Source organism: Drosophila tropicalis, unplaced genomic scaffold (assembly GCF_018151085.1).
Source record: "Drosophila tropicalis isolate 14030-0801.00 unplaced genomic scaffold, ASM1815108v1 contig_878, whole genome shotgun sequence".
NCBI lineage: Eukaryota > Metazoa > Arthropoda > Insecta > Diptera > Drosophilidae > Drosophila > Drosophila tropicalis.
Window position 1 is genome coordinate 9847628 of NW_027173374.1, and position 25283 is coordinate 9872910.

Genomic DNA, 25283 nt, shown 5'->3' on the forward strand with positions numbered 1-25283 from the left:
ATTAAAATCGAATTGTTGTAGCATTTATTTGAGCATTGATTAATTGTTGCTTTCAGTGTTTGACAAATTTTAACTTACAGTTAATATTAATTCACAATTAATTATATTTAAAAATGTAAAACGCAGCCCACATGAAATGAAAGCGAAATGAAATGACAATTTCAAAACATTTCGCTTTCATTTCAAGTGATCTGGGTTTCAAGTAAATCTATATATGTATGTATAGGTACATATATATATGTAACTCTGTTACACATTGTATGAAGCCGCTAACTATTATGGAACATATTGTTGACAATAATATTGTATTTATATAAATATATATATATATGTATATTATTATACTCGTATTATATATATGTATATTTGAATGTAATGCCCTACAAAAACAACAAAATTGTTTGTATTTCTTTAAAATAAGGGGGACAAGACATTTCTTTTGATCCTGTTTTTTTTTTTTTTTTTGGGAATCATATTTTCGCCTAGTTGAATTTGCTTTTTGCTGCCTCAACTATGCAAAAATATAATGACCAAGATTAAGCACATGTACTAGAACCAATCTTAGATATTTCTTCCTCATTTTTAATATACTTGATGAGAGTTTGTCTTAGCTTCTCCGATTCCGTCTGTTTGAGTGCCTTCATTGCTTCGGTTAATTCATAGTTTTTCGTACTCATATAGACCATGAGAGTGGAGGCAAAACATGATTTGGCAGCTTCGTTTTCCAATTGACGAAATTGTTTAAGGTGTCCTTGATAATGGGATGCGATAATGATATCATTTTGCCTGGGCAGGCGCTCAATTGCATCGCCTCCCGACTCATCTTCATCCTCGGCTTTATTTGACATGCATTTTAGATTGCTTAAGATTTGTGAACTCTTCTGACCGTAGAGTAACTTGAAATGATCTTGCATGCTAAGTTGAAGTTCCTTAAACTTGGAGTCAATGCGTCCATACCAGTAGGCAAGACTATTATAGTCTTCTGTGGACAGTTTGGCTGCTCGTCGCCGCAAAGAGTTTCTGGAACTAGATGAATTTAGACTAAAACTGCCACTGGCACTTAAATTGTCTTTGCTTGAAACTCGCAATGGTGGAACATAGTTATTATCAACATTTTTATAACTAGTCGCTATGGAGGTATAAGCCGTGTCGGCTAATCTGAGGATTTTACGCATCCATTTTGGTGATTCTTTGCCCACCGTCAATGGCAATTCAAATAGAATCACTGTTCGCATTGGTTTCTTGAAATCAAATGACTCCTTAATGCAATCAGTTAGGAGACTGGTGTGGTTATTTCTGCCCATTGGTAGACCATTAAAAAACCCAGATATGTCCATGCGTTCATCGCATCCAAATATCTGAAAAATGGTCAAATGAAGCTTATGCAACTTTTGTTGGGCATCTCGAAAAATAAATTGCAAGTCTATGAAGTCATCACCGGTGCAACGAGTCCTTAGTACATTATATTCGCTTAGAAGCCACTGGAATAGCTCTCGAGTGCTTTGCAAGCAACGACCACAATGTTTAATTTGATGGTGACGTTTACTTGGTTCGCTCAACATATTAACCATGTCGAACTTTCGCACATCATAGTAATCTACATTGATGGCTCTGAGGCGACAATGCAAAACTAGCATCGCCTTGTCCACCTCGGCAACTAAAAGACGTGTCAGCAGATTCATATTGTGCGTCCCCATTGGGGTCATACGCAGGAGGCACCCATGACTTTGTTGTCGAAATGTTTGCTCTATTAACTCGGATAATTCTCCACGCACTTGTGGCTCGCATTCATAGCCAATGGCATCGAATTCCATGTGTCGATAGTAACGTGGAGATTCACATATTTTTGACGGTGGTTTTCTTCCTCCTCGTACGCCTCTACCTTCTCCATCAGCTCCAAATTCTGTTCGACCTGCGTTTGCTTTTGTGTTTTGTATGCGCAATAGCAAAGATCTGCTGTCTAGAATCTTTACGTCAGTCTCTTGAGGATTATCCTCACCACTGCAGCTGGTGGTCGTCATGCCTTTACGCGTGACATCCGTGAGGACCACCACTACGCGATGGACTCTCTTGTTCGTCGAATTCATGGTCTAAAACTTAAAAATAAAAACCAACTACCAAACCCTTTTTGGTCTCGCAAATTAAAATATAATTTACGTTAAATTTAGAAATAACTAACTTTTGAAGTCTATTGCTTAAATTTTTGTGAAATTTTAAATTAAATAATGTTTAAGGATAACTTTCTAAAAACATTCTTCATAAAAACATCGAAGCAACACATAACTAATTTTTTTCAAAAATTTCCACGAAAATTACGCAAAGTTTTGGTACAATTCAAAAACTTGTTATGGCGGTAAAAGCTCATCCAGTTGCAGCCAGTGTTGATCATCTATAGAAAAAGTACTACAACGCAAAAAAAATACCAGAAAATCCGAAAGTAAAGAAAATACCAGAAAGAAAAGATTTCCCAAAATAAGCAGAAAGAAAAGCTGAAAATATCAACATCATTCAAAATTTTTATTAAAGCTCAACAAGTGTCGAATTCCAAATTAATAATATTTCGAATAATTAAAGACTCGTTAAAGTTATGCGGAGCGCAGCTGAGGAGGCAACAGCTGCCACCGCAGAAATAGAAAAAAACAAAAAATTCCCTTACCGGCCGCAAAAATTATAACACACACAAACAAAACCAAAAAAAAAAAAGGAAAAAGACCGATAAGCCAATTCGGTTCCATCTGTCCATTTACATAGATTTCATGAACAAACCGGCCAATGGCGACCAAAGAGTCATTTCGGGAGAGGCAAACCCAAGAGTTGGAGGTTATCAAGTCTATTTTTGGTGCAGAAGTCGAGGATTTGCGGCCACAGGTGAAAAATGGTCCGTGGAAGCCTACAGACATACGAATCCTATTAACGCCATTGAGAGACTCGTCGAATGGTCAGACTAAGGCTTATGTGCGCACTAAACTCCATCTGACATGTCCCTCCAAGTATCCAAAGCTAGCACCCAAAATAGCTTTGGAGGAATCAAAGGGGATGTCTGACCAGCTGTTGGATGACTTGCTGGCCCAACTTCACGCTCAATCCGAAGAGCTGCGTGGTGAGGTGATGATATACGAGCTGGCACAGACAGTGCAGGGATTCCTGCTTAAGCACAATAAACCCCCGAAGGGCTCCTTCTATGACGAGATGCTGCAGGAAAAACAGAAAAGAGAACAAGAACAACTTGACCAGCAGAAGCAAAAGGAAACTCGCGAACGACAGAATCTGATTGATGAGGTGGAGCGACGCAAGGAAATGTTCAAAACGGAGGCCAATAAGAGACGCGGTGAGCCCAGGCGCAGCATGAGCGAATCGAATCCACGGCACGCCAGCTCCTCAGAAAGTTCGGAAAACTCCTCACCATACTATCGGGGCCATTGCTTTCCAAGCAAATGCTCGGATCATCGCAATACAGAGACTTTATATTTTCACAAAGTGGGCAGACAAATTCAGCGTGGCAGCTGTCTGGGTCATTCGCAGCGTGGTTGCATAGCCTACACGGCCATCGATATACACAGTGGCCAATTGCTCTATGTGACGGAATGGAATATCAAATATTCCCAGCTAGAGCAGGCCTGTGGAAATGGTATGGGCAAATGCCATTGGAGTAGCGAATCGTCTAAATGTTTAGGCAATCATCGTGTGGATGACTTAATTGCCTCCATTGAGAAACAAGTCACAATGCTGGCACAGCTGCAGCACAAGAATCTCATCCCATACGAATGTGTGTTGTGCATAAAACGAAAGGAAGGTCTTTTGATATATCTAGTGCAGGATTTTCTGCTGGGCACCAGTGTGTTTAGCATTTCTTCGTCTTTGGGTTGGTGCTTGGATGGCGCACGCACTGTGGCCCGAGGTGTTCTCGAGGCATTGATCTTCCTTCATAATAAAGGTGTCTCTCACAACCATTTGCTGGACAGCACCGTCTTTATGGACAATGTTGGTAATATACGTTGCACAGACTTCTCCCTTGTGCCTCGTTTACTGGAGCTCATTGGTGGCACAGGACAAAGCAGCAGCCGTGGAGATTTGCCAGCACTGGGTGCACTAGTGGATGGTCTAATGCCCACCAATAGCTATGAAATGCGTGAATTTGTGGACAAGTGTAATTCAGATCGTACTCTGTCGGCCTCAGAGCTTTTGCAACATCCTTTCCTGCGTCTCTATGTGGACAATGCTCAGTTGGCACCCAACAGTATGCAACAGCAACGTTTCACCCGCACCACAACCATGCCCGTCCAACGTCCCACCGGACCCACTGCCGCCTTGCCATACCAGATACCCACCCTGGCCCTTAGCCAATCTCGTCTTCGTACTGAATTCGAAGTGCTTATGTATCTGGGCAAGGGTGCATTTGGGGATGTCCTCAAGGTGCGCAATATTCTGGACAATCGTGAGTATGCCATCAAGCGCATTCCATTGCCGGCGCGCAGTCGTCAATTGTATAAGAAAATGACCAGGGAAGTGGAATTGCTCTCCCGGCTTAACCATGAGAATGTTGTGCGTTATTTCAATAGTTGGATCGAGAGTGTTAACGAGGCTGATGCCGAAGCTATGAATAAACTTTTGGGTGGAGAATGGTCACAAAGCCAGCAGGACTTAAGTCAAGCCAAGACAGGACCATCGCCGCAACTGGGATTGAATCAAAGCGACGATGATGACGATGACGAAGAAGACGACAGTTGCTCTAGCAGCAGGTGGAATGGCTACATGGGTGGCAACACTTTGGACGACTCCGATTCGGATGGCATAGAATTTGTTGATTCCAATGGCCAGGTGGCTGTCTACGATGACGAAGACGATGAAGATTCCACAAGGGGAAAAACCAGTTCACCGCGTCCCTTGATGCAGGTCATGTACATACAAATGGAATTCTGTGAGAAGTGCACATTGCGCACCGCAATCGATGATAATCTGTACGAGAACACTGAGAGATTATGGCGTCTGTTTAGGGAAATTGCCGAGGGATTATCGCATATACATCAGCAGGGAATCATTCATAGAGATTTGAAGCCAGTCAATATATTTCTCGATTCGCATGATCAAATTAAGATTGGTGACTTTGGTCTGGCCACCACAAGTTTCTTAGCCCTGCAACCGAATGAAAATCCAAGCCATCAGACCCCACATGTTCATCAAATAACCAGTACGGAGGATGGAACCGGCACAGGAAAAGTGGGCACCACTCTCTATGTAGCGCCTGAACTGACGGGAAATGCCTCCAAATCGGTTTACAATCAGAAAGTGGACATGTATACGCTGGGCATCATTCTGTTTGAGATGTGTCAGCCATCATTTGACACCAGCATGGAGAGAACGCAGACAATAATGGCATTAAGAAGTATTGCTATAACTATACCAGAGAGCATGTTGCAGGATGTAAAGTATGAGAAGACAGTACAAATGCTACGCTGGTTGCTCAATCACGATCCTGCCCAGCGTCCTACGGCCGAGGAGCTGTTGGCTTGCGATCTAATGCCGCCTGCGCAGCTAGAGGCCAATGAACTACAAGAAATGATACGTCATGCCTTGGCCAATCCGCAGAGTAAAGCCTATAAGAATCTAGTGGCTCGGTGCCTACAGCAAACAAGTGATGAAGTACTCGAGCACACCTATCATTTGGGCAGTAGCCGGGCCATGAAAGCCTGGAATTCGGCCATTGTTATTGATGACATTGTCTCTTTGAATCCGGTTATTGAGTTTGTCAAAGCCAAAGTGGTAAATCTCTTCAGGAAACACGGAGCTATCGAGGTGGATACGCCGCTGCTATCGCCGCTTTCGGCACGGAATAGTGCAGCCAGTGAGAATTCCAACGCCGTTCACCTGATGACCCATTCGGGTTGTGTGGTTGTCCTGCCTTGCGATCTACGCACGGAATTTGCTCGCCATGTCATTCACCATGGAGTGAATCTTATCAGACGCTATTGTGTGGATCGTGTGTACCGTGAGGAGAAAGTCTTTAACTTTCATCCGAAGCAGAATTACGAGTGCTACTTTGATATCATTACTCCAACCACTGGCAGTCATTTGGTGGATGCAGAACTCCTCTCCCTGGCATTTGAGATAACCAATGAATTGCCCCGCTTGAGGGAAAAGAATATTGCCATACGCATTAATCACACAAATCTGTTAAAGGCCATTCTCATCTTTTGTAATGTGCCAAAGTCACAATACAATGCGTTATTCGATGCCACCATGGACTTTATCGAGACTAGGACGTCTCGCTTTCAGTTTCACTCTTGCATTTCGGGCATAATGGAAAAATCCCGCACCTCGGCTCAGACTTTGATGGACATGTTGTTGGTGAATTTTCTTTTGACCGGCTCCAGGAGTAGTGTCGATGACTCGGCATTAAAGTCACTAATGCGAGGCAAGGGTGAAGCCGCTTCTCTGGCGCGTGGCGCTCTGAGAGAACTCGAGACTGTGGTTGGACTGGCATATAGTCTAGGAGTAACCTGTCCCATAAATATTTGGGCTGGCTTGCCCATTAGATTCAATCGGGCGAGCAACGGGGGCATCGTTTGGCAAATGACTGCCGACCTTAAACCAAATCGTTCCGGACATCCATCAGTCCTGGCTGAGGGTGAACGCTATGATACCATGCTGCATGAGTTTCAGAAAGGGGCACAGGGTTTCAATTCAACTTTGCCCACACGTGGTGTTTTAAGTGGAGCAGGATTGTCCTTTTCATTAGATAAACTGGTGGCTGCTGTTGGAGTTGAGTATGCCAAGGATTGTCGAGCCATCGATGTGGGCATCTGTGTGTGCGGTACACGGCCACCGCTTAAGGATGTGACCTATATAATGCGACGTTTATGGTCAGTTGGCATCCGATGTGGAATTGTGGAGACCGGGTGTGGCGAGGGTGGCGATGAAGCTCAGGATTTGGCCCGTCTGGGTGCCTTGCATGTTATTCTAGTGGCGGAAAATGGTTCCCTACGGGTGCGTTCCTTTGATCGTGATCGTTTCCAGGAGCGACATGTGACAATAGCTGAACTAGTTGAGTTTATACCCAAGATCCTGAGAAACGAGGCTATCAATTCTGGTTCAGTGGACTACACCAGTCAGTTATCTACCCTCAATGGCGGAGTTGTCTACAGTGGCGGTGGTAGAGGAGATGGTGGATTAAGTGCTTCCAGTTCGCTTAAGAACAGCTACAGTCAGTTTCCTAATGTTCAGGTGATATTTCACACCCATGACAAGCCAACGGCCAATCTTAAACGTCGCTTGGAGAATCAGGTGGCCCAGCAAATGAGCTCCACACTGGCTCAATTCCTTAAAAAGGAGTCATTTGTGGTTCTTGTGGTGGAGTTGCCGCCATCAGTTGTCAATGCCATAGTCGGTGCCATAAATCCACGTGAGATACGTAAAAAAGAGACTGAGTCGGAAATATACTTTGTGATCGAGAGGTAAAAATATTGCAATTACAAACTTTCGCTTACTAAAAGAATTGTCATTTGGCTTTTTCAGATTCTCTAAATACAGACGCTATATATCCGAAATACATGAAGAAGTTGTGGACTATCTGAGCGATGCGAAAACACCAATTGTGGCCTTGTATAGCATATCAGATTCCTACTACCGTGTTATAATCTAGGGACACATGTCGCCCAGAAGAGATTCCAATCGTTTTTGAGACTACGCCAAGCGTAGATGATAGACAGACAGTTAGAAAATAAGAGAGAAAGAGAATGTTAGAAGAAAAAAACAAGCCAAGCTTAGCTTAGTTCTAAATCTTAAAAAGATCACAAATTTTTTGTCTTCAAAATTTGAAATTTATATTATTATTCTAAATGCGATTATTGAATCAATTTTCGAATATGATCATTACCTACCAAACGAATCTGTCTCTGGCTTTGCACAAAAACTATCTATATATTTTATTTTCTAAATCCATTTAGCTATTAATTATGCATCAATGTATTCATTTTTTCATGTCATGAAGAAAAAGTTCATTTTAAAAATCATTTCTACCTACACATGCATTTTTGCATTACTCTTGATTCTGAGATTTCTGTTTGAAACATAAACCTGATGCGATGATGAAAGTCTTTAACAAATTTACAAAGTGAACCATTTATTTATACAACTATATTTTATAATATGTACGAGAAGCTCAGTCCAAAAACTATTAAATTATGTGGGATTACTTAAGTCCCTGCAACAAAATCGATCTATGCTATTAATGACGTTCTTTTGGTTGGTTTTTTTTTATCTAGATCACTTTTTGCATATACTTTATATCTCTGGGATTATTAAGTATTTAAAGTGAATCAGTTCCCTTATAAAACATATTTTATACACAATTTACTATTTGATTCCTTAAGGTATTGTGTACTTAGTTTGTTTATTTCTAAAATGAACTTTAACAATTCTAACTGACCTTCAACTTGGTTCCGCTCATGATCCGTTCTCATCGGTGGCTTTATTCAGACTGCGTGGGATGCCCAAGGCAGGACCCTGAAGTACTTTGCGTGAAAGTCGCATGAAACCAGAGACAGGATCACGACCAAAATATTTGACTTGTATTTCTTGTCCTACTTCTAGATTCAAAGCTGACGGATGAGCGATTTTGCGTTGATCCAATTGTGAATTGTGAAGCAACGCAGGCGGCATGCTAGGGTATAGAATGACCATTACTCCTGTGTCCCGCAACTCGGTGATTTTGGCTGTGTAAATGCCACCGAATTCTAGGTCTGGGACCCGTTCTTTTACCAGATAACCTTCAATTAGCTCCTTTGCTTCATCCATTGCTGCCTGAGAGGGAGCGAACACAGTAAATTGGCCTTCATCGGCGGCAGTTAATGTTGTGCCAGTCTCAAGATAGATTCGCTTCAAGTGCAGTCCACTTGGTCCAATCAATTGGGATCGCTGCTGTGGTTCCACTGTAAGAGTTTCACTCACCGGCCAACTGTCCTTGGGATACTTTCTGGAAAAAATTAAAAAGACTATGAAAAAGAGAAGGAATGAAGAGAGGGGACCTTGGACTTACCGCGGTTCCCGAATAGCCTCAGACATAATATCAAGAATTTTCGATTTTGCATCAGTGGCCTTTTGCAGGGATTCCATTATTACTTTAAGTGGTATACCAGGAATTTTCAGATCCGCTTGAATGGCAGTGAATCCCTTACGTGTTCCAGCCACCTTCATGTCCATATCACCCAGATAATCCTCAATACCCAAAATGTCGGTGAGAATGCGGTAATCTTGCAGATGCTTGGTATCATTGTTCTCGTATCGGGTAACCAGTCCAATGGCAACACCGGCAGCTGGAGCAGATACTGGTACACCGGCATCCATTAACGCCAGGGATCCACCACAGACGCTGGCCATGCTGCTGGAGCCATTTGATTCGAGAACTTCAGAGGTAAGACGCACAGTGAATGGGTAATCACTGGGCAAGGTGGGCATCAGGGCTCTCTCAGCTAAGGCCCCGTGACCAAGCTCTCGTCGACCCAAGGGTCCAATTCGGCCTACTTCTCCAGTGGCATAAGGCGGGAATTCATAGTGGAGCATGAAATTCTTTGATTTTAAGCCGCCTGATTCGAGTGCAGCCAACGAGTCCAGTTTCATGGCGCTTTCGGGCGAGTCTAGGCTCACCGTGCAGAAAACCTGGGTCTGGCCACGCTGGAATAGGGCAGAGCCATGCAGCGGCTTGTACATATCCACCTGGCAGCTTATATTTCTCAATGAATCAAAATCACGTCCATCACAGCGTTTCGTCCGCTCAAAGAGCAGATCACGAAAGATGGCCCTGGACACATTATTAAATTCCTCTCCAATCACAGCTGGCTCTGTATCTGGGTAGGATGACCACACCTTGTCTATTACATTGGCACGCACATCATTGACGGCATTATCACGCGATATCTTATCATGCTGGGCATCCTGAAAGATTTCACGAAGCCTCATCTCGCTCATACTACGTACAGCTTGTTTTAACTCCTCATCCACCTCCGATATCGTTTCTATACTTCGTTTATGACGACCATAGGACTTTTGTAAGCGTTCGATTTCCTGAATAATAAACTGTGCCTCGCGTGTTCCCTGCTTGATGGCCTTCAAAAGATCCTGCATAAGTACCACTTGCCCTTTGCCCTCTAGCATAACCACTAGATTTTGCTTGGTGGCCGATACAACCAAATCCAATTGAGAAGATTGCAGCTCTCGGCGTGTGGGATTAATAAGCACCTCGCCCTCGCAAAGACCCACACTGCAATGAATGCAAAGGAGATAACAAATAGGACTCATAGACACTCAAATCACACATACCGCACAGCACCAATGGGCCCATTCCAAGGTATATCACTTAACGACAGTGCCATTGACGCAGCATTGATGGCCAGCACATCAGGGGAGTGCACTGCATCCATGGACAACATATTGCACACCAGCTGCGTCTCAGTGCGATATTCTTTGGCAAACAATGGACGCAACGAACGATCGATTAAGCGAGCAGACAGGATCTCCTTCTCCGAGGGACCAAGTTCACGTCTCATGAAGTTCATAGGTATCCGACCCGAGGCGGCATTTTTCAGGCGATAGTCCACCACCAGAGGCATAAAATTCTGGCCAGGAGTAGGCTTGGCCTTGGCCACCGCAGTGACCATAACGGCGGTGTCTCCCATTTGGCAGACAGCTGTTCCATTGGCAAAACGAGCCAATTTGCCAGAGCTAATAGTCATGTTTCGCCTAAAACGAAATTTTTCAATGGGGCTGAAAAATCCTGTAGTCACATTACTTACCCATTGCTGAATTTAACCTCTACAGACGGCACTTCTCCTCCTGTGCCAATGGAAGTGGCGGTGCTCTGTATACATCTGGATAGAATGTTGCATTTCAAACGATAATTCAACAATTTCAGCGTTTTCCTTGTGAAAATCATGTCAGCTAGCGGCAGAGTTACCTAAAAACTGCCGGTTATTTGCGGCCTTACCAACTTTTTTATAACCTGCAGCGCACAACTCATTGGCCGCTAACCATAACGTTATCATGGAAATTTTTCTTGATCTTACAACAAACATACTCGTCCAAATAAAAGTAGGGTATCATTCCTTGCATGTGCCGCCATCAGCTGTTCCTAATTCTAGTGATGATACTTTGTTGTTTAATCGGATTTTTTTTGTCTTTAAATAACAGCTAGTTTTTTTATAGCCAAATGTCGGCGAATGTTCGGGTGTTTACGGCGAGAGGGCAAAATGTTACGGCGAATAGTCATTTTTTACAGCGAATATCCAAATTTGTACGGCTCGGGCGAATTGAGTTTGCCTCATCGTTTGAAGTTGGCATCAGTCGTTCGCCGTTGGCATCAATTGTTTGAGTTCGACGTGGTTGCGGCGAGAGGAGAGAGAAAAAGTTAAGGCGAATAGTCCATTTTAGTACAGCGAATATTCATCTTTTTTACGGCTAGGGCGAATTCGGCGCGCCGAGCGAATTGATTTCGCCATGTTGTTGTTTTTATTGTTGTTGTTTTTGTTATCGAAGTGAGAGGTTGTGCGGTCGGACGAAATTAACGGAATTAAAAAATATCGTTGAAATCTCGTTTGATATTTCGCGAAATTTGTGCAATAAATTAAATTGAAGTGAATTATCGGTTTTCGTAAACGTTCATGTTGCACTTATTTTGAAAATTCCTCTCGCCGCGTGTGTATTTTCGGGCATAAGGCTGTGTGTGTGTCAATGTTTGCATGTGTATAAGTGCATGTGCTTGAGTGGCTAAGTGTATGTATGTGTGTGTAAGAGCGCCGCATCAACAACACACACAAAAAAAAATAATAAAAGAAAAAAATAAAATAAGAAAAACCAAAATCGACAAACAATAAGCAAACAAAAAATTCATTACAAAGTAAAGAAGCAGAAAGTGTACCGCCAACGTTTACGTTCCCATTGCCGTAGTTGTGTATAAGAAAAGCCGGAAAATTGCCTACTAGGCGTTGTCGTTGTTTCTTGGAGAACAAGAACTCTTCTTCTATCTGCCCCTGCTGCACCACCAACACCACCATCATCTCATTGTCCCTCTTCTGTGGGTCAATTTGTTTATGCTGACAGATTCTGGGAAGAGCTAAACGCGACAGAAAGAGAGAGTGCAAAGGCTTATCACCTTACGCCTCGCTCACACGGACTCACACACACACTCTCTCTCTCTCTCCCTCTCTTATCAGCCGCGGAATTCTTCTTCTGATTGCAGCAAAAAAAAAAACATACTACCAAAAATTCTACATATAAAAAACTTTCCTGTTTTTTGCCAGTAAATAAATGATTAAGCAAGCAACTTAAGCCGGCACCGAGCTATTAAACGGAAAATTATCATCATCAAAGTTATAAAATAGCGAAGCAAGTAAAAACAAAAGGTAAGCATAATCTAATAATAAAATCTCAAAAAAGGTTAGGCCCAAAGGTTAAAAAATTCGCAATTAAAAAAGGAAAACAATTAAGGAAATTGAAAAATTTCAACATTAGGGATTAATGTTCGTCTTGAAATATTTGTGGAAACAATTTCTTTTACCCTGTTTTTCACTCACATTGTTTACCGTTATTCAGTTATGGAATGGCTTCACAAGCCCTTTTCCTTCTACATTTAAACTATTAAGGAAATCAGAAATAAATAAGTGACACATTAAAAATTGAGGTTTTTAAGAACGAATTACCCAAACTATTGTCTAGAGAAGTGGCTCAAATGCTTGAGAATTGCTTAGAAAAATTTATACACCTGGATACACCAATGCTTTCAAAAGGCTTTCTCGGCGATCTAGTGAGGGTTCCCTGTTGGAAGATATATTTTCTTGTTATAAAATTGATGGTCTTTCGGATGGTCGTCTTTTGTCCATCAACTCTTTAACCCCCTTTTCACCGACGACCCCCGCCAAACACGTTTTTAATTATCTCACCTCATTAGCATTGCCTGTTGTAAGTGCTTTAAAGTGTTTTTGTTCTGTAATTTGAACACATTCTGTTGCTGCTTGCTGTTGCGTTCGTGTGTTGATATTGTTTTTATTTTTGTTGCGCGAAGGGAGGGGTGGAGAGGGGAAAGAAATTGCATTAAGTTAATTCGATTGGCTTTGATGTGTTAACTTGATGTTGTTGATGATGCTGTCGTCCAGAACTGCTGACGCAGTTTCTTTTTACATTTCCAGCGTAGGAATCAAAAGTGGAAAACAGCATCCGGATCCGAGTCTTCAAGTCTTATCAATTTATCTTTTGTTAGTGTTATCTTTTGATGTGTTTTGCTTTAACCTCGTTGCTATAATACATACATACATATATTTATATCTCTTTGTGTGTATATACATATGTATCATTCATAACTTTTCCCTGCGTTTTATTCCTTTTTGTTTGGGTTCTTTTCTTTAAATAACTAAAGCGAGAGATTTCATCATGTTACTTTTAAATGGGAAACATTTTCTAGGTTGAAGTCAAATGAGTTATATAATTTGTCTTTGGCTTTACACTGAATGTAATTAGTTTTAAGCGATTGCTTGTGATTGATCTTGCTCTCTGCATTGCTGATAAGAGGCTTCCGTTTTGACCGTATGGTAAAACGACTTTACTCACCTCCTCCACCCCCGCATTCTCTGTACTGTGTTGCGTCATAGTTTATAGATTACGAACTGAGAACTTAGAAAGAGGCAGGCAAGAAGAGGGACCCATGGCTTAGGATGACGTAGGCAATTCATTCTGTCTACGGGCAAAGACAATAATAAACTATCAATGGTCAGGACAAAGGTTCCCAAAGAGAAAACGACATACATGTGTATGTAGGGACCCAGCCCCCAAAGCAAATAAAACTCAATCGAATATTATTATCAGGATCCAAAACGGAAACCCATTCCACCATCCCACCATTTGCTTTCGACGAGGGGGGTTGCCTGGCCACATGCCGTTTGCCATGGCGTGAAAATGCGCGCGCCAGGATATTGCGCCCATCCCGCACTTTGGCCACTAATCCTCCCTCTTATCACCACCTCTCGCCATCGCCTGTTCCGTCGCCTGCGCCTCATCGTGTCGCGTCATCGCCTTTTTGTTCTAATTTGGCGCGACTTTGACACTTGTTAGCCAATATGTTTTTGGCCCATGTTAATGCTTCGATGGGAATTGATATTAATTGTCCCCCGGCAACGCCCACACCATTAACCGAATGGGCGTAGTGTAGACATGGTCCGATTAATGAAACAATGAAAATCGGCTTAAAGCAACATTTTCTACCAACCGCTTTAATACCATCTTCCTTCATTCAGTAACTTTTTGAAAGAGTTTTTCTTTAATCAACCCCTGAGAAAATTTGATTTCATTTCAACATTTTCTTTTGTTTCCATTTTCCACAGAGAAAGTGTCTCAAGTTTCCCTAGTTTCCTTTTAGTTCTTAAACAAAAAAACAAATTCAATTAAAAATGTTATAGAACATATGTACACATGTGTGTGTGTGTGTGTGTGTGTCAGTGTGAAAATGGGAAAATATGATGTATGAAAAAGTTTCTTCAGTTTTGATGAGAACTAAAGTAAATACAAAACATACATAGAATTTGTTTAGTTCAAGAAACTTAAAACTTGTGAGAAACTTTCACAAAAAATAACGAATGAAAAGTCGAAACTCTTTGATAATAATTACATATAAAAATGATGTAGAATCTGCGTGAAAAACAAAAGATAATTTGAAAATGTATTGATTGGAAATTTCATTCAGGTTTATTGCCTTTTTTTTTAATTCCATAAATCTTATTTGATTTACTTTCATATTCCTTACTTTAATACCTTTGAATGTACCTTACCACACCTCACAGGACGAACACACCTTTTCGTGTTTCCTTTTATTTCATTTCATTTCGCTTGCCTGCCTTCATTTTGATAAGAAATTTGTGCTAATCAACTAGACAGACACTAGGACAGACAGACAGGCAAGCGGACAGTCTGCCTGTCAAACAAAAAACCAAACCTGCTGTAATGACCTTGATAAACTTTTTTGTAAGTAAAAAAAGAGAAAAAGTCATTGGTTCTGACATAAGCAGCAGCTGCAACGACTTTTATATACCTTTTACAAATAATTAATGCATTAACTTTAGAGTGCTGAAAACTCTTTATGTGCTCTGTTTTCGAGGAATAATTCACAAACTCCAGAGTCTTGTTTTGCACTGTATTCCAATATTATATAGCTCCTAATAGCTAATTGACATCTTTTTTTGTGTGATAAATTCAAAGTTTTAATGTTTTTTGAGCTGAAACATCCATTCAATTCTTGGAGTTTGTCACAGGGTATTTTCAAATACCTTGTTATTTGAGGCAAAGTCTGGGCAAGAAGTTGCCTCTTTTGCTTTCTTAGGATGTTTGCTCTGTTTAGCTCACGGCAATTTGATGTGCCCTTTGTCTACGCATATTTTTGTTGTTGTCGAAAACGTTTTATGTCCCGCAAGGATGTATCTACATTCAAGTGAAAAAGGGCGTGGGTGTTTGTGAGAGAGAGAGAAAGAAAAGGAGAGGGAGATGGAATTAAAGTTGTTTTGACATTTTTTCTGGGTGCTCAGCCCCTTTACGGCTTTTGTTTGCTGTTTCCTTTTTTTTCTATATATATTTATTTTTTACTTTTGATTAAAGACAAACCTTCGTCCCGGACCTTCGGTCGGTTCCAATATATATTTACTTTGCTTTTTGGCCTGACAATGAGTGTTATTACCAAAAAAAAAAAAAAAAAACCTTTAAACTTGGCCATTTACCTTTTTCTCGCTCTTGTGTCTGCGTTTGAGTGAGGTGCATAAATTGGATTTTTGTGTGCCACTGTCAACAGCCAAAATAGGATATCATGATCCATCATTTGAGACGACCCAAGTTACGCAGTTCTCAGATTTTTGTTCTTTTCTTTCATTTTGTATGACAATAAAACAAATGTATGTAGGTAAAAAGTCATCGTCGTCGTTCATGTCGTTGTTCTTGTTGTTGTAGTCGACGTCTGCCACGGCCGTGTCACAGAGTCGCCGCCGCTGCCTGCACTTAAAAATCAATCAATTGTGCATTGAACCCCTGATCTGCGGCCTGAAGCAGCTGTAAAATAAAATATGCATTAAGCAACAAGGCGAAACCGACGAAACGCAAACTTCGCAAGAAGAAGAAACCAAATACCTGTTTGCCATTTTGCTAATTTTTGTTTTGGTCATTGCTGAATTCAAGAAAACAAACAAAGTGCTTCACGAATGCATTCAAATCGACTCTTGAGACATTTATTCCCACCTAAGGAATCGGATGAATGTGACAGAGAGATCGAATTCGAATAAATTTAATGAGTAGAGAAACAAATGAGTACTTACAATACACTTGGCCACCTTAAATATCTCTCCGGAGAAGATAGATTATGTTTTGAGTTTTAGAGTTTTTTTGAAACTTCATTTAAACTAAATTGAAAAACACACAGTGTTCACATTAATTCTTGCGTACGGCGCATTATGCCAGGTATTTTATGCAAAAAGGAACGAACAAAAATTGTGGCAACAGCCGACAACGACTGGCAAAACAGGCTCCAACAGACCAACTTCTTGGTTGGCTTTTGGATTGGGCAAATGTCTCGACGCGCGCGCGTCCAATGTCTCAGCATACGTGTAGAATTCATTAACAATAATGCTGCACAGTGAAGGGGATTGACGGAGAAGAAGAAGAAGAAGGAGAAGAGGTGAATAAGAAGGAGGAGCAACGTTTCCTTGGTTACCAAGAATTCTTTTTAAGACTAATCCTACTGGGTGGTCCCTCTTTGAACTTGACAGCGCTTTGTGTGTTGTTGTTCTTCTTGTTGTTGGTTGCTGGTTATTATTGAGAAATCGCCATAAAGGATATCAGAATTCAACTATATAGAGTTAAGATGCTCTCTTAACTTAACTTTAACTTAATTTTACTGACAACAAATGTAAGAGATCCATTTTAACCCACTGAAAAATCATGATTTGATTAAACTACAGCTAAAGCCCTTAAACATGTTACAATAACTTCTAAAGTGCTTTTGTGATGAATCATTTGGCCATTAATGACCAGAAACCCTTTAAGCCCTATCAATTATTGTTTTAAAGCCATTAATAGATACACACACATTTATCTACATATCAGCTTGATTTCAATTTTATGACTTTACATAGATATTTATGTATATTATATGGATGTATGTATATATAACAACACCAATCTTATTGTACAAACATTTTAGTGTTAAAGTTTGCTTTTTGTTTTCTCTTCCGTATCCCTCGTAAAGTTTTTCCTTTTGTGACATTTGTCCACTTCACTCAGCCACCCATCCGGCCATCCACCCACACAGCGAGTGAAGCGCACAACTTTTGCTTAGGTAATTTGCCAGCAACGCCTATAAAAAAAGGAGACCAGAGGATTGGGCTAACTTTACTCATGACGAAGTGTGTATACCCTTTAAAGTTATTGTGTGACTTACTCTCTCTGCTTCTTGACTAAACATTGCATTGCTATTCCGGCTAAATTTAAGATTTACAATAACTGCAATTTATAAGAACTTTCAAGCAAAACATTTCAGCACTTTAAGGATTTGGGAGGAGTTTTTCAGACGAACAGACAATAGAGCATGACTTCAGGAACTCACCAACAAATTTGTAGGCGTGGCCAGGACAGATGTCGATTAGCAACAAAAAGACGGGACAAAAGAAAATAAAAACTGAAGTGCAACCATGATATATGTATACATATACAAATTTTTTTGGCAGAGAGAGAGATGAAAAAGTTTTGGTGCTGCACTTTCCTTCAACTTGCAACATAAACTTGGTAACTTTATGGAACGCTTTTCGAACATGAACGAAAGTTATGTTACCGTTTTTTTTGTCAGCTCTCTCTATATCTCACCCAGCACCCACCCGCCACGTTTTTTCACGTTCCGCATCAGGACGATTGTCAACGTCATTGACAACCTGGCACTTTGTCATAACGAATTTTCGAGTAGAAATGTTTATGTGAGGTCATAAATTTCTTTCGTTTTTTTGAATATTCTTCCATTCACACTCCGTAGTGGTTAGTGGTATGGACAGTTCCTTAACGATTTGACATTCTCTCTTTTTTAGTCGTTTTTCTTTTTAAATATTATTTCTGACATTTTTTGACACATTTGTCGTACATCAAATTAAGCAAAGAACATCTGATAGAGCGAAATGATTGAGCATTTCCATTAAGAGAAAATACAAAAAGGAAAGGTAAGCTCCTGCAGGAGATTTTGTGGGGATTAAAAGCCAAATGAATTTGTGTATTAACTAATGTAAAATTTATGTTCTTCAATGAACCATTTGTTTTTGTTGGAATACATTAGTGTAACTTGCTTTTGCAAATAATGGTTAATGGCTGACGCTTAAATCTTTTACCAAGCAATTGGCATACCACTTTTTGGTTACACAAACATGTAACCAGGCCGGCCACGTCATCCTTCCCCATCCTATATATTCTTTCTTTTTGTTTTTGGTCAATTTGATGGTTATTTTGGTAGCAAAAAGCCAAAGGTGCCACCAGCAGCGGCCAAAAAATAACAACAACTGCTACTACTATCAGAGGCAGTAGCCAGCTGAAGCAGCTCACTCGCCCGCTTGGTGGCAGTAGCAAGAGGCAAAAACTTTGAGCAAATATTGACTCAGTCATTGGGACTGCTTTTATTGTGCGTCGGCGCTCCATGTCGGCCGACGTGTAAATAAAACATTTCACATTTATGCATATGCATATGTGAGCTGAGCTTAAGCCACAGCGTAACTTGCTCCCTCCATCTGGTCCCCTCTAGAAGCATTCACTCATCATCATTCTGAGATACAGTGGGGCAAATGAAAAGAAAAAAAGAGATTTAGTTAAAATTTGTCTCAATATATGTTTTTTTTGACTCGTTTGGAGACGTCATACGTTTATTTAATGCTGTGTCCCAGTGTGCCCTCCATCCACAGTCTGTGGCGTTCCCTGGTCGGCATCATCATCATCTGCTGTTGGTTTAGTTGCTGGCCATTTGGGATAGGGACTTTTTTCCTGCTGTACATCGTACCGCCTGCCCATGACATTTACTTAACAGCCTATGATGGTTTTAATACCGACCTCCAACTCCGCTTCAGCCTCGGTCTCTGGTCAGTCGGGTCAGATTTCATTGAGCTTTGCTGACTCTTGAGTCTGCTACCCTGAGGATACTCGATGCTTTTTTCTCTTATTTATAATTAAAAGCATCTTTATTGGCTCGGAGTTTATGTTATCGTTTCCATTGGGCTAGTCAAGCACATAAGGTCAACAGATACTTGGCTTAAAGTAATGAAAAGTTAATTCGTATAACTTTCCCATAAAATATTGGGTAAACCAATGCATAACCTCGTATATATGCATTCCTTTTGCCTCAAAAAACAAATTACCTTTCCTAAAATAGTCAAAATTCTTGGAGCTCAATAATTTGCACGCGCAAAGCTAATGTGTTCGATGGTCGAGAGGTAGGAATGGATGGCGGGCATTGGAGATACATACCTCTCTACGTGCTCCATGCAAATTCGTGGGATCGTTTGAGTGCCATAAAGCCGAAAATATCGAATATACGGATGGCATGGCATGGCATGGCCGCCTCTTTCTATGCCCCAGCCACAGCCATTGCGAGCGATTGATTGATAAATTCGTTAGCGAGAATATGTAAAATGCAAAGCAGAAACATTTCACTGAAGCTCTATTTTTGTCGATTTTATATTTCTATATATGTATGTATGTATGTATGTGCATACATTTTATTTGTTTGTTTGCATTTAAGATTAGTTAGTTTTGGCGAGAAGAAAACAAAAATACATACATTTACTCGCGTTGCCAATTTAAGTTCAACTGTAATTACGACATTTGAATTAACAACTTTTGTTCGCTATTCGCAATTTGGTTATTTATCTGCTGCCACGTTTTGTTTTCTTTTAACTTTTTTCTTCTGTTCACCTTCTACTATTTATTTATTTATGCATTACACGGCGAAAGACCCAAAAGATTTGACCAACAACAAGCAAACGGTCTGAATTGAACGACAAACGAATGAACGAACAAGCAACCAACCAACCGGCCAACCATTCATAAAGCTGCAACAACAACAATAACAACAAGCATTTTACGCAATCGCCAGCCTTGTGCCAAAAAATAATAATAGTAATAATGCGCAAAAAAAAAACTAAAAACTGAAAAAATGATACAAAATAAAAATAAAGAAACATAGCAACAAATAAATATACATTCACAACAACAACAACAAATCGACAATAATGTTTCAAGTTTATATTTACATTAAAAAATCGCATGCACTTAGTGTTGAAAAATCAATTAAAAATGCCAACGTCACTTGCAATTAATGCAAATTGCCCAAAACACAAAACAAAAGCAAAAAAAAACAAAATAAACTAAATCTAGAGTGAACAAGAAGACATGAAGAGCAAGAGAGAGAGAGACGGTGGGATAATGGAAATTAAATGTAAACATCCATCTCTGCATCTGAAACTGCAATTAAATCTGCATCTGCATCTGAAACTATAAACTGAATTTCGAATTCCGTGCCAGTTAATAAAAATATCTTTTAATTGAGAATTTCAAATGAATTTATGTCGCATAAATTTAAAGCAGATTATTCCATAGACAGAAAAAAAAACAAAAGATGAATTAAACCTACCTTTTGTGTGTGGTGTGTGTGTGTGTGTATAAATACTTGTAACAACAAACAATGTATTACGATAAATGCTCTGCCAAGTTTCTGTTGTAATAGTTCGACGAGAAGTGTTCAAATTAACAGACTTTTCAATATCATCTTTTCGTTTGAAATAAATATTTATTTGCCAAAAAAATTATACTTACCCTTTTGCTCTTCTAGTGAAAGCCATACGCAATACAGACACAGATTCTTTGGAAATACCATAGAGTGACTAGTTAGTAAACAACGTAATCTACACTAGTCCCAAAACTTATGATAATATTTATTTATATGCAAAATTAAACTTCCATTACGACTTTTACTTTTAATCTCTGATTTTGCCGGCCTAGCGGCTAGTGACCTTGCCTCTAAAGCAATGGGACCCAGGTTCAAACCGTATTCATGGCAAGTTGTTTTTGTTTTTTTTCTTTTAATGTTTTTTGTTAGTTTTATTGCCTTAAAAACTATTTTTCATGTCAACAAAATGAGTTGAAAAAAGTAAACAATTAAGGAATTTTAAAAATAATAAATTATGTGAATTCTGGACTTATGTTAATGTTTATAAAAAAAACCTCTCTCACGCTCATCTGTCAAATTGCATGCAAAACTTTCCATAATTAAATTTAAATTTTATACTACTTTATTTGGTCATTAATCAAGTCTTTTACAATATTCAAACAAGCTGCACAATTTATTTACATTTTAAAATTTGGGAAACTATTTGTATTAAAATCTTATGATTTAATATTGTTTCTGTTTATTGTTTTTTTAATTATTAAAAACATAAATTGTTGATTGCTGAGTAAAAAATAAACAAAAAACCTTTCGCAAATTAAAGAAATTACCATTTGCAATTTTGTCTGGTAGTAAATATTTTTGTAATAATTTTAACTGTTTAAAAAAAAAAAAAAAAATTACTTTTGTTTCGACCGTGACAGGACTCGAACCTGCAATCTTCGGATCCGAAGTCCGACGCCTTATCCATTAGGCCACACGGTCGCATGTATGTCGGGGGATTTTTGCGCTACTTGAAAGAACTTTCATTGGCACACATAAAAAAATTATGGAAAAAAATATTATTTCTCCATGTGAATCAACTAGCACGATGCAAATATAATGAAAAATATTTATTCATTATTGAGGAGATCAATAAACTTTATTGTTACTTATTGAGTTTATGGTTTATTATTATTATTATTTTTTTTTTTTTTGAGTATAGTTAGTACTAGTACTAGAGCATATTAAGTTGAATGCTTTTTGAGTACCCTACAGCAACTAGCAGTTAGCTAATCGTACGAAATGAAAACCTGTTTTAGAGGCAAGACGGCGCTTTGACTTGCTTAGACAGTTTTTAAGTGTTGTGTGTGTGTATGTTTTTTTTAAATACAATGATTAAATGAATGTTTATGCATTGTGTTCTCTAGCTTGTCAATTCCAAATGACGTCACTATGACGTCAAAGCAGACCGCTTTTTTTATTTGTAGCAGGTGCGAGTGAGCCAGCCAGCGACCAAGCGGGCAAACGGTGAATAGTGCGAGAAGCAAGAGGCAAATGCCAAATTAAAACATACACACATACCCAATGTCAATAAGACATCGTCATAGTATTCAAACGAGGTTTGACAGACTCACGCATAGCAGACACCAAAGCAGAGGGAGAGCGAGACATGAGGAATGTGTAGACACAGGTGGCAGCTCCAGTAGCTACTGGCAGGCAACGGGACGACGAAGTAACCCCACCCGCCCCCCTTGAATGGGTCAAATGCGGGCCCAGCCTTGGTTGACATGTGGGCTGCAAGTTGCATACACACACACACACACACACACACATCCGAGTACCTGTGTCTATCTATGCGCAAATAAACATACATATGTACATACAATGTACATACTTGGTATTTAGCGCAAAAGGAGGCGTGTGTGCAATGTCGAAAGTAACTGTTTCGGGTCCTCTCTATGTATGTTTAATTGATATAGTTATTATAAATTAAAGTATGACAATTATAATTTTCAAAAACAGAACACCGAATCTAAAAAAGTAAACATTCAGTAAATGACATACTATTTCAAAGAAGCCGTCTCATTTAACACCACCCGGACTATAAAAAATAAAAGAGTTTTAAGTTCTTCTAATATTTGTTGGCTCTACCAATTGGGCAAGATAAATATTTGTGGAAATTTTGTCATTTAATTGTTAAAGCAACACATTTCATTAATATTCGTTTCCACATGCCTGAAATTTTTACTTAAAGACTTATGATAGATGGAAAAGTTAAATAAAACAATTAGCAGCTTTTATTTTAATAAATTTTGAATTCATATTCACAGTGATAAATGAAATTAAATTAAAATGCAATAAAAATTTAAATAAAATGTACATAAATGGAATGAAATTGAAAGTGGAATGTAAATAAAATGGAATAAAAAATAAAATGAAATGAAATATAAAATAAACATTGAATGAAATATAAATTGAAAAGGAATGAAATATAAAATGAACATGGAATGAAATATAAAATAAACATTGAATGAAATACAAAATGAAAAGGAATGAAATATAAAATGGAATGAAAAATGAACATGGAATTGCAGTGGAATAAATAAATATGGAATGAAAATGAAAATAGAATGAAATTAAAATGGGATTAAAATTAAATAATGTGTAGTGAAAAATACCTTATTGACGGTTCATAATTTTAAATACGACCGCATTGTTTATTATGCTGATTAAAATTTGTTGCGGTTTACATAGCTTCCAGGCTAGTTTGTTGTAATTTTAATGTAATTGCAGACATGCATGTATACATGCTTAATAATTATGTAATAATAGAAAACAAATAAACAAATTGAGCACAATGTTTCTCAATTCCAAAGGCACAGACAGACAACATCAGCTCGTTCATCTTTGAGGCGGGCGTCGTGCATATCATTAACAGATCTGTCACTTTGTTGTGTTGTATTGTATACAACGAGCACTCAAGGTTTCGGCATTAGAATATATGTATTTTTTTGTTTTTTTAACCCAAACAATTGACTGCTTTTCCCATTAAAATTCAATGAATGGAAGGCGTCAATATGGGAAGAGATCGATAGAGACAGAGTCATTTGGAATGCGTGCAGCATACAAAAAAAAAACAGTTTACAAAATCAAATTATCAGCTGCATTGGAATTTCTATAGAAATTTCGCAAAACGATTTCAATATTGGGAACTAGTTCAATTTGGTATGAGTCACAGCTATTGATATGGATTTATTTGTTCCCACACACACACCTTAAAATGTGTGTGTGCTATATTACTATGATTGACTATTCAAACTGTCCCAATTGCTTTAGCTGTTGTGTGTCGTGTCGTGATAATTTTCACACCATGCAAATTATCGCACAAGTTTATTGCGCTTTCAAATTATATATATTGTATTATAGTTGTTCAGTTGTTATTGTTGTTGTTGTTTCTTTTTGGACTTGACTAATTGTATTTCTCAATAGGCCTGAACTGAGTCAGGGGAGGAAATTATCACATGATTATCATGCGACATGTCTCTGTGATTTGCATTCTGTTATATAACAAGCATTCGAACCATTTTAATGACAGAGAAGGAAAATAGAAATGCAGAGGGAAAGCGAAAAACAGAGAGAGAGAGAGAGAGTTTGAGCAGGCCGCCATTTGAAGAAAAAAGGCCAATGACATTTGACATTGAATGGTGGCTTCAGCCTTCCAGCCGACATTGGACACGTATCCCTTAAAAATTGCATTCGTTGCAAGAATCTAAAGAAATGAAAGAAAATGCAGCAACCGAAATGGCATTTGTTTTGCTCCTTATTTGGTCCTTTGGTCTTTCTGGTAGACCATATCCCAAGTTGTTTTCCATTTCTCCCCCTTCATGATGTTCTCTGTCAATTTTGCAGTTCGTTTTTCTTTAATTTTTTTTTTTTTTTGTTGCTGTTTTCGCTTCTTTTGTGTTACATACAAAAGATTTTTTCTGTTCAAACGTTGTTGTTTTCCGTATTTCCCTTTTTTCTTTGCAAATTGTTAGGGTACCATAAAAAGGTATATGTGTTTAATGGAAAAGTATGATCTGGTATTCAATATAAAACATATAATTTCTTTTTTAAGGATTAACCTCAAACTATTTATAAAAATCGAATCACCTTCGAAACCATTAGAATTGCTGATTAAGCCACTTTGATTGCAACATTGAAAGGATATTTTTTAATATATATTCGAATATTTGTTTTATTCTATCTCGTTTTGCAGTGCTTCTTGTCGCTGCATTTTTTGTGTTCATTTGCAAAATTTCTTCCCCTATTTTAAGAGACCGGGTGCAAAAAGGGCGGCATAAATTTTTTTGGGTGTGGGTGGGGGTGGTGTGGAATGGTTTTTGGGGTGGTTAACAAAAAAAAAAAACAAACCGGGAGAAGAAACCCATTGAAATGCAGCCAAGCATCTCTTGGTTCGGTTGTTCCCCCGGGTTGCCTGCTTCCGCTGCATAAATATAACGCTACTTGTGCTCTGCATTCTGTGCAATTTATTTCATTTTACTGCCATATGAGCAGAGCAGGGCAAAGAGCAGGGAGCAGTAAAGAAACTTCA

The 25283-nt window shown here is 39.1% G+C and overlaps 4 protein-coding genes and 1 non-coding gene across 6 annotated transcripts in view; 2 read left to right on the top strand and 3 right to left on the bottom strand.

Annotated features, from left to right (window-relative positions):
* Window positions 1-271: 271 nt before the first annotated feature.
* LOC137585736 (uncharacterized) lies at window positions 272-2196 on the bottom strand. The gene has a single exon (XM_068301658.1). The coding sequence runs from the start codon at window positions 2085-2087 to the stop codon at window positions 537-539; it is 1551 nt and encodes a 516-aa protein (XP_068157759.1). The 5' UTR covers window positions 2088-2196; the 3' UTR covers window positions 272-536.
* PNPase (polyribonucleotide nucleotidyltransferase 1) lies at window positions 1341-11003 on the bottom strand. Of its 2 annotated transcripts, XM_068301652.1 has the most exons (5): window positions 10788-11003; window positions 10315-10734; window positions 9035-10255; window positions 8426-8971; window positions 1341-1358 (listed from the first exon to the last, which is right to left on the bottom strand). In XM_068301652.1, exons 1-4 carry the CDS (start codon window positions 10925-10927, stop codon window positions 8443-8445), a joined length of 2310 nt encoding a protein of 769 aa, XP_068157753.1. In that variant the 5' UTR covers window positions 10928-11003; the 3' UTR covers window positions 1341-1358; window positions 8426-8442. The 2 variants fall into 2 exon arrangements, with proteins under 2 accessions (XP_068157753.1, XP_068157752.1); XM_068301651.1 differs by lacking the exon at window positions 1341-1358 and having other exon boundaries at window positions 8103-8971.
* Gcn2 (eukaryotic translation initiation factor 2 alpha kinase Gcn2) lies at window positions 2236-8211 on the top strand. The gene is made up of 2 exons (XM_068301650.1): window positions 2236-7451; window positions 7513-8211. Exons 1-2 carry the CDS (start codon window positions 2773-2775, stop codon window positions 7637-7639), a joined length of 4806 nt encoding a protein of 1601 aa, XP_068157751.1. The 5' UTR covers window positions 2236-2772; the 3' UTR covers window positions 7640-8211.
* A 499-nt stretch (window positions 11004-11502) lies between the features above and the next one.
* The window catches only part of Gprk2 (G protein-coupled receptor kinase 2), a 54704-nt gene continuing 40923 nt past the window's right edge, over window positions 11503-25283 (top strand). Inside the window, 1 exon segment of the mRNA XM_068299945.1 lies at window positions 11503-12392. The gene's annotated coding sequence lies outside the window, so the exon portion shown is untranslated.
* TRNAR-UCG (transfer RNA arginine (anticodon UCG)) lies at window positions 21619-21691 on the bottom strand. The gene has a single exon. It is a non-coding gene; the product is annotated as a tRNA-Arg (tRNA).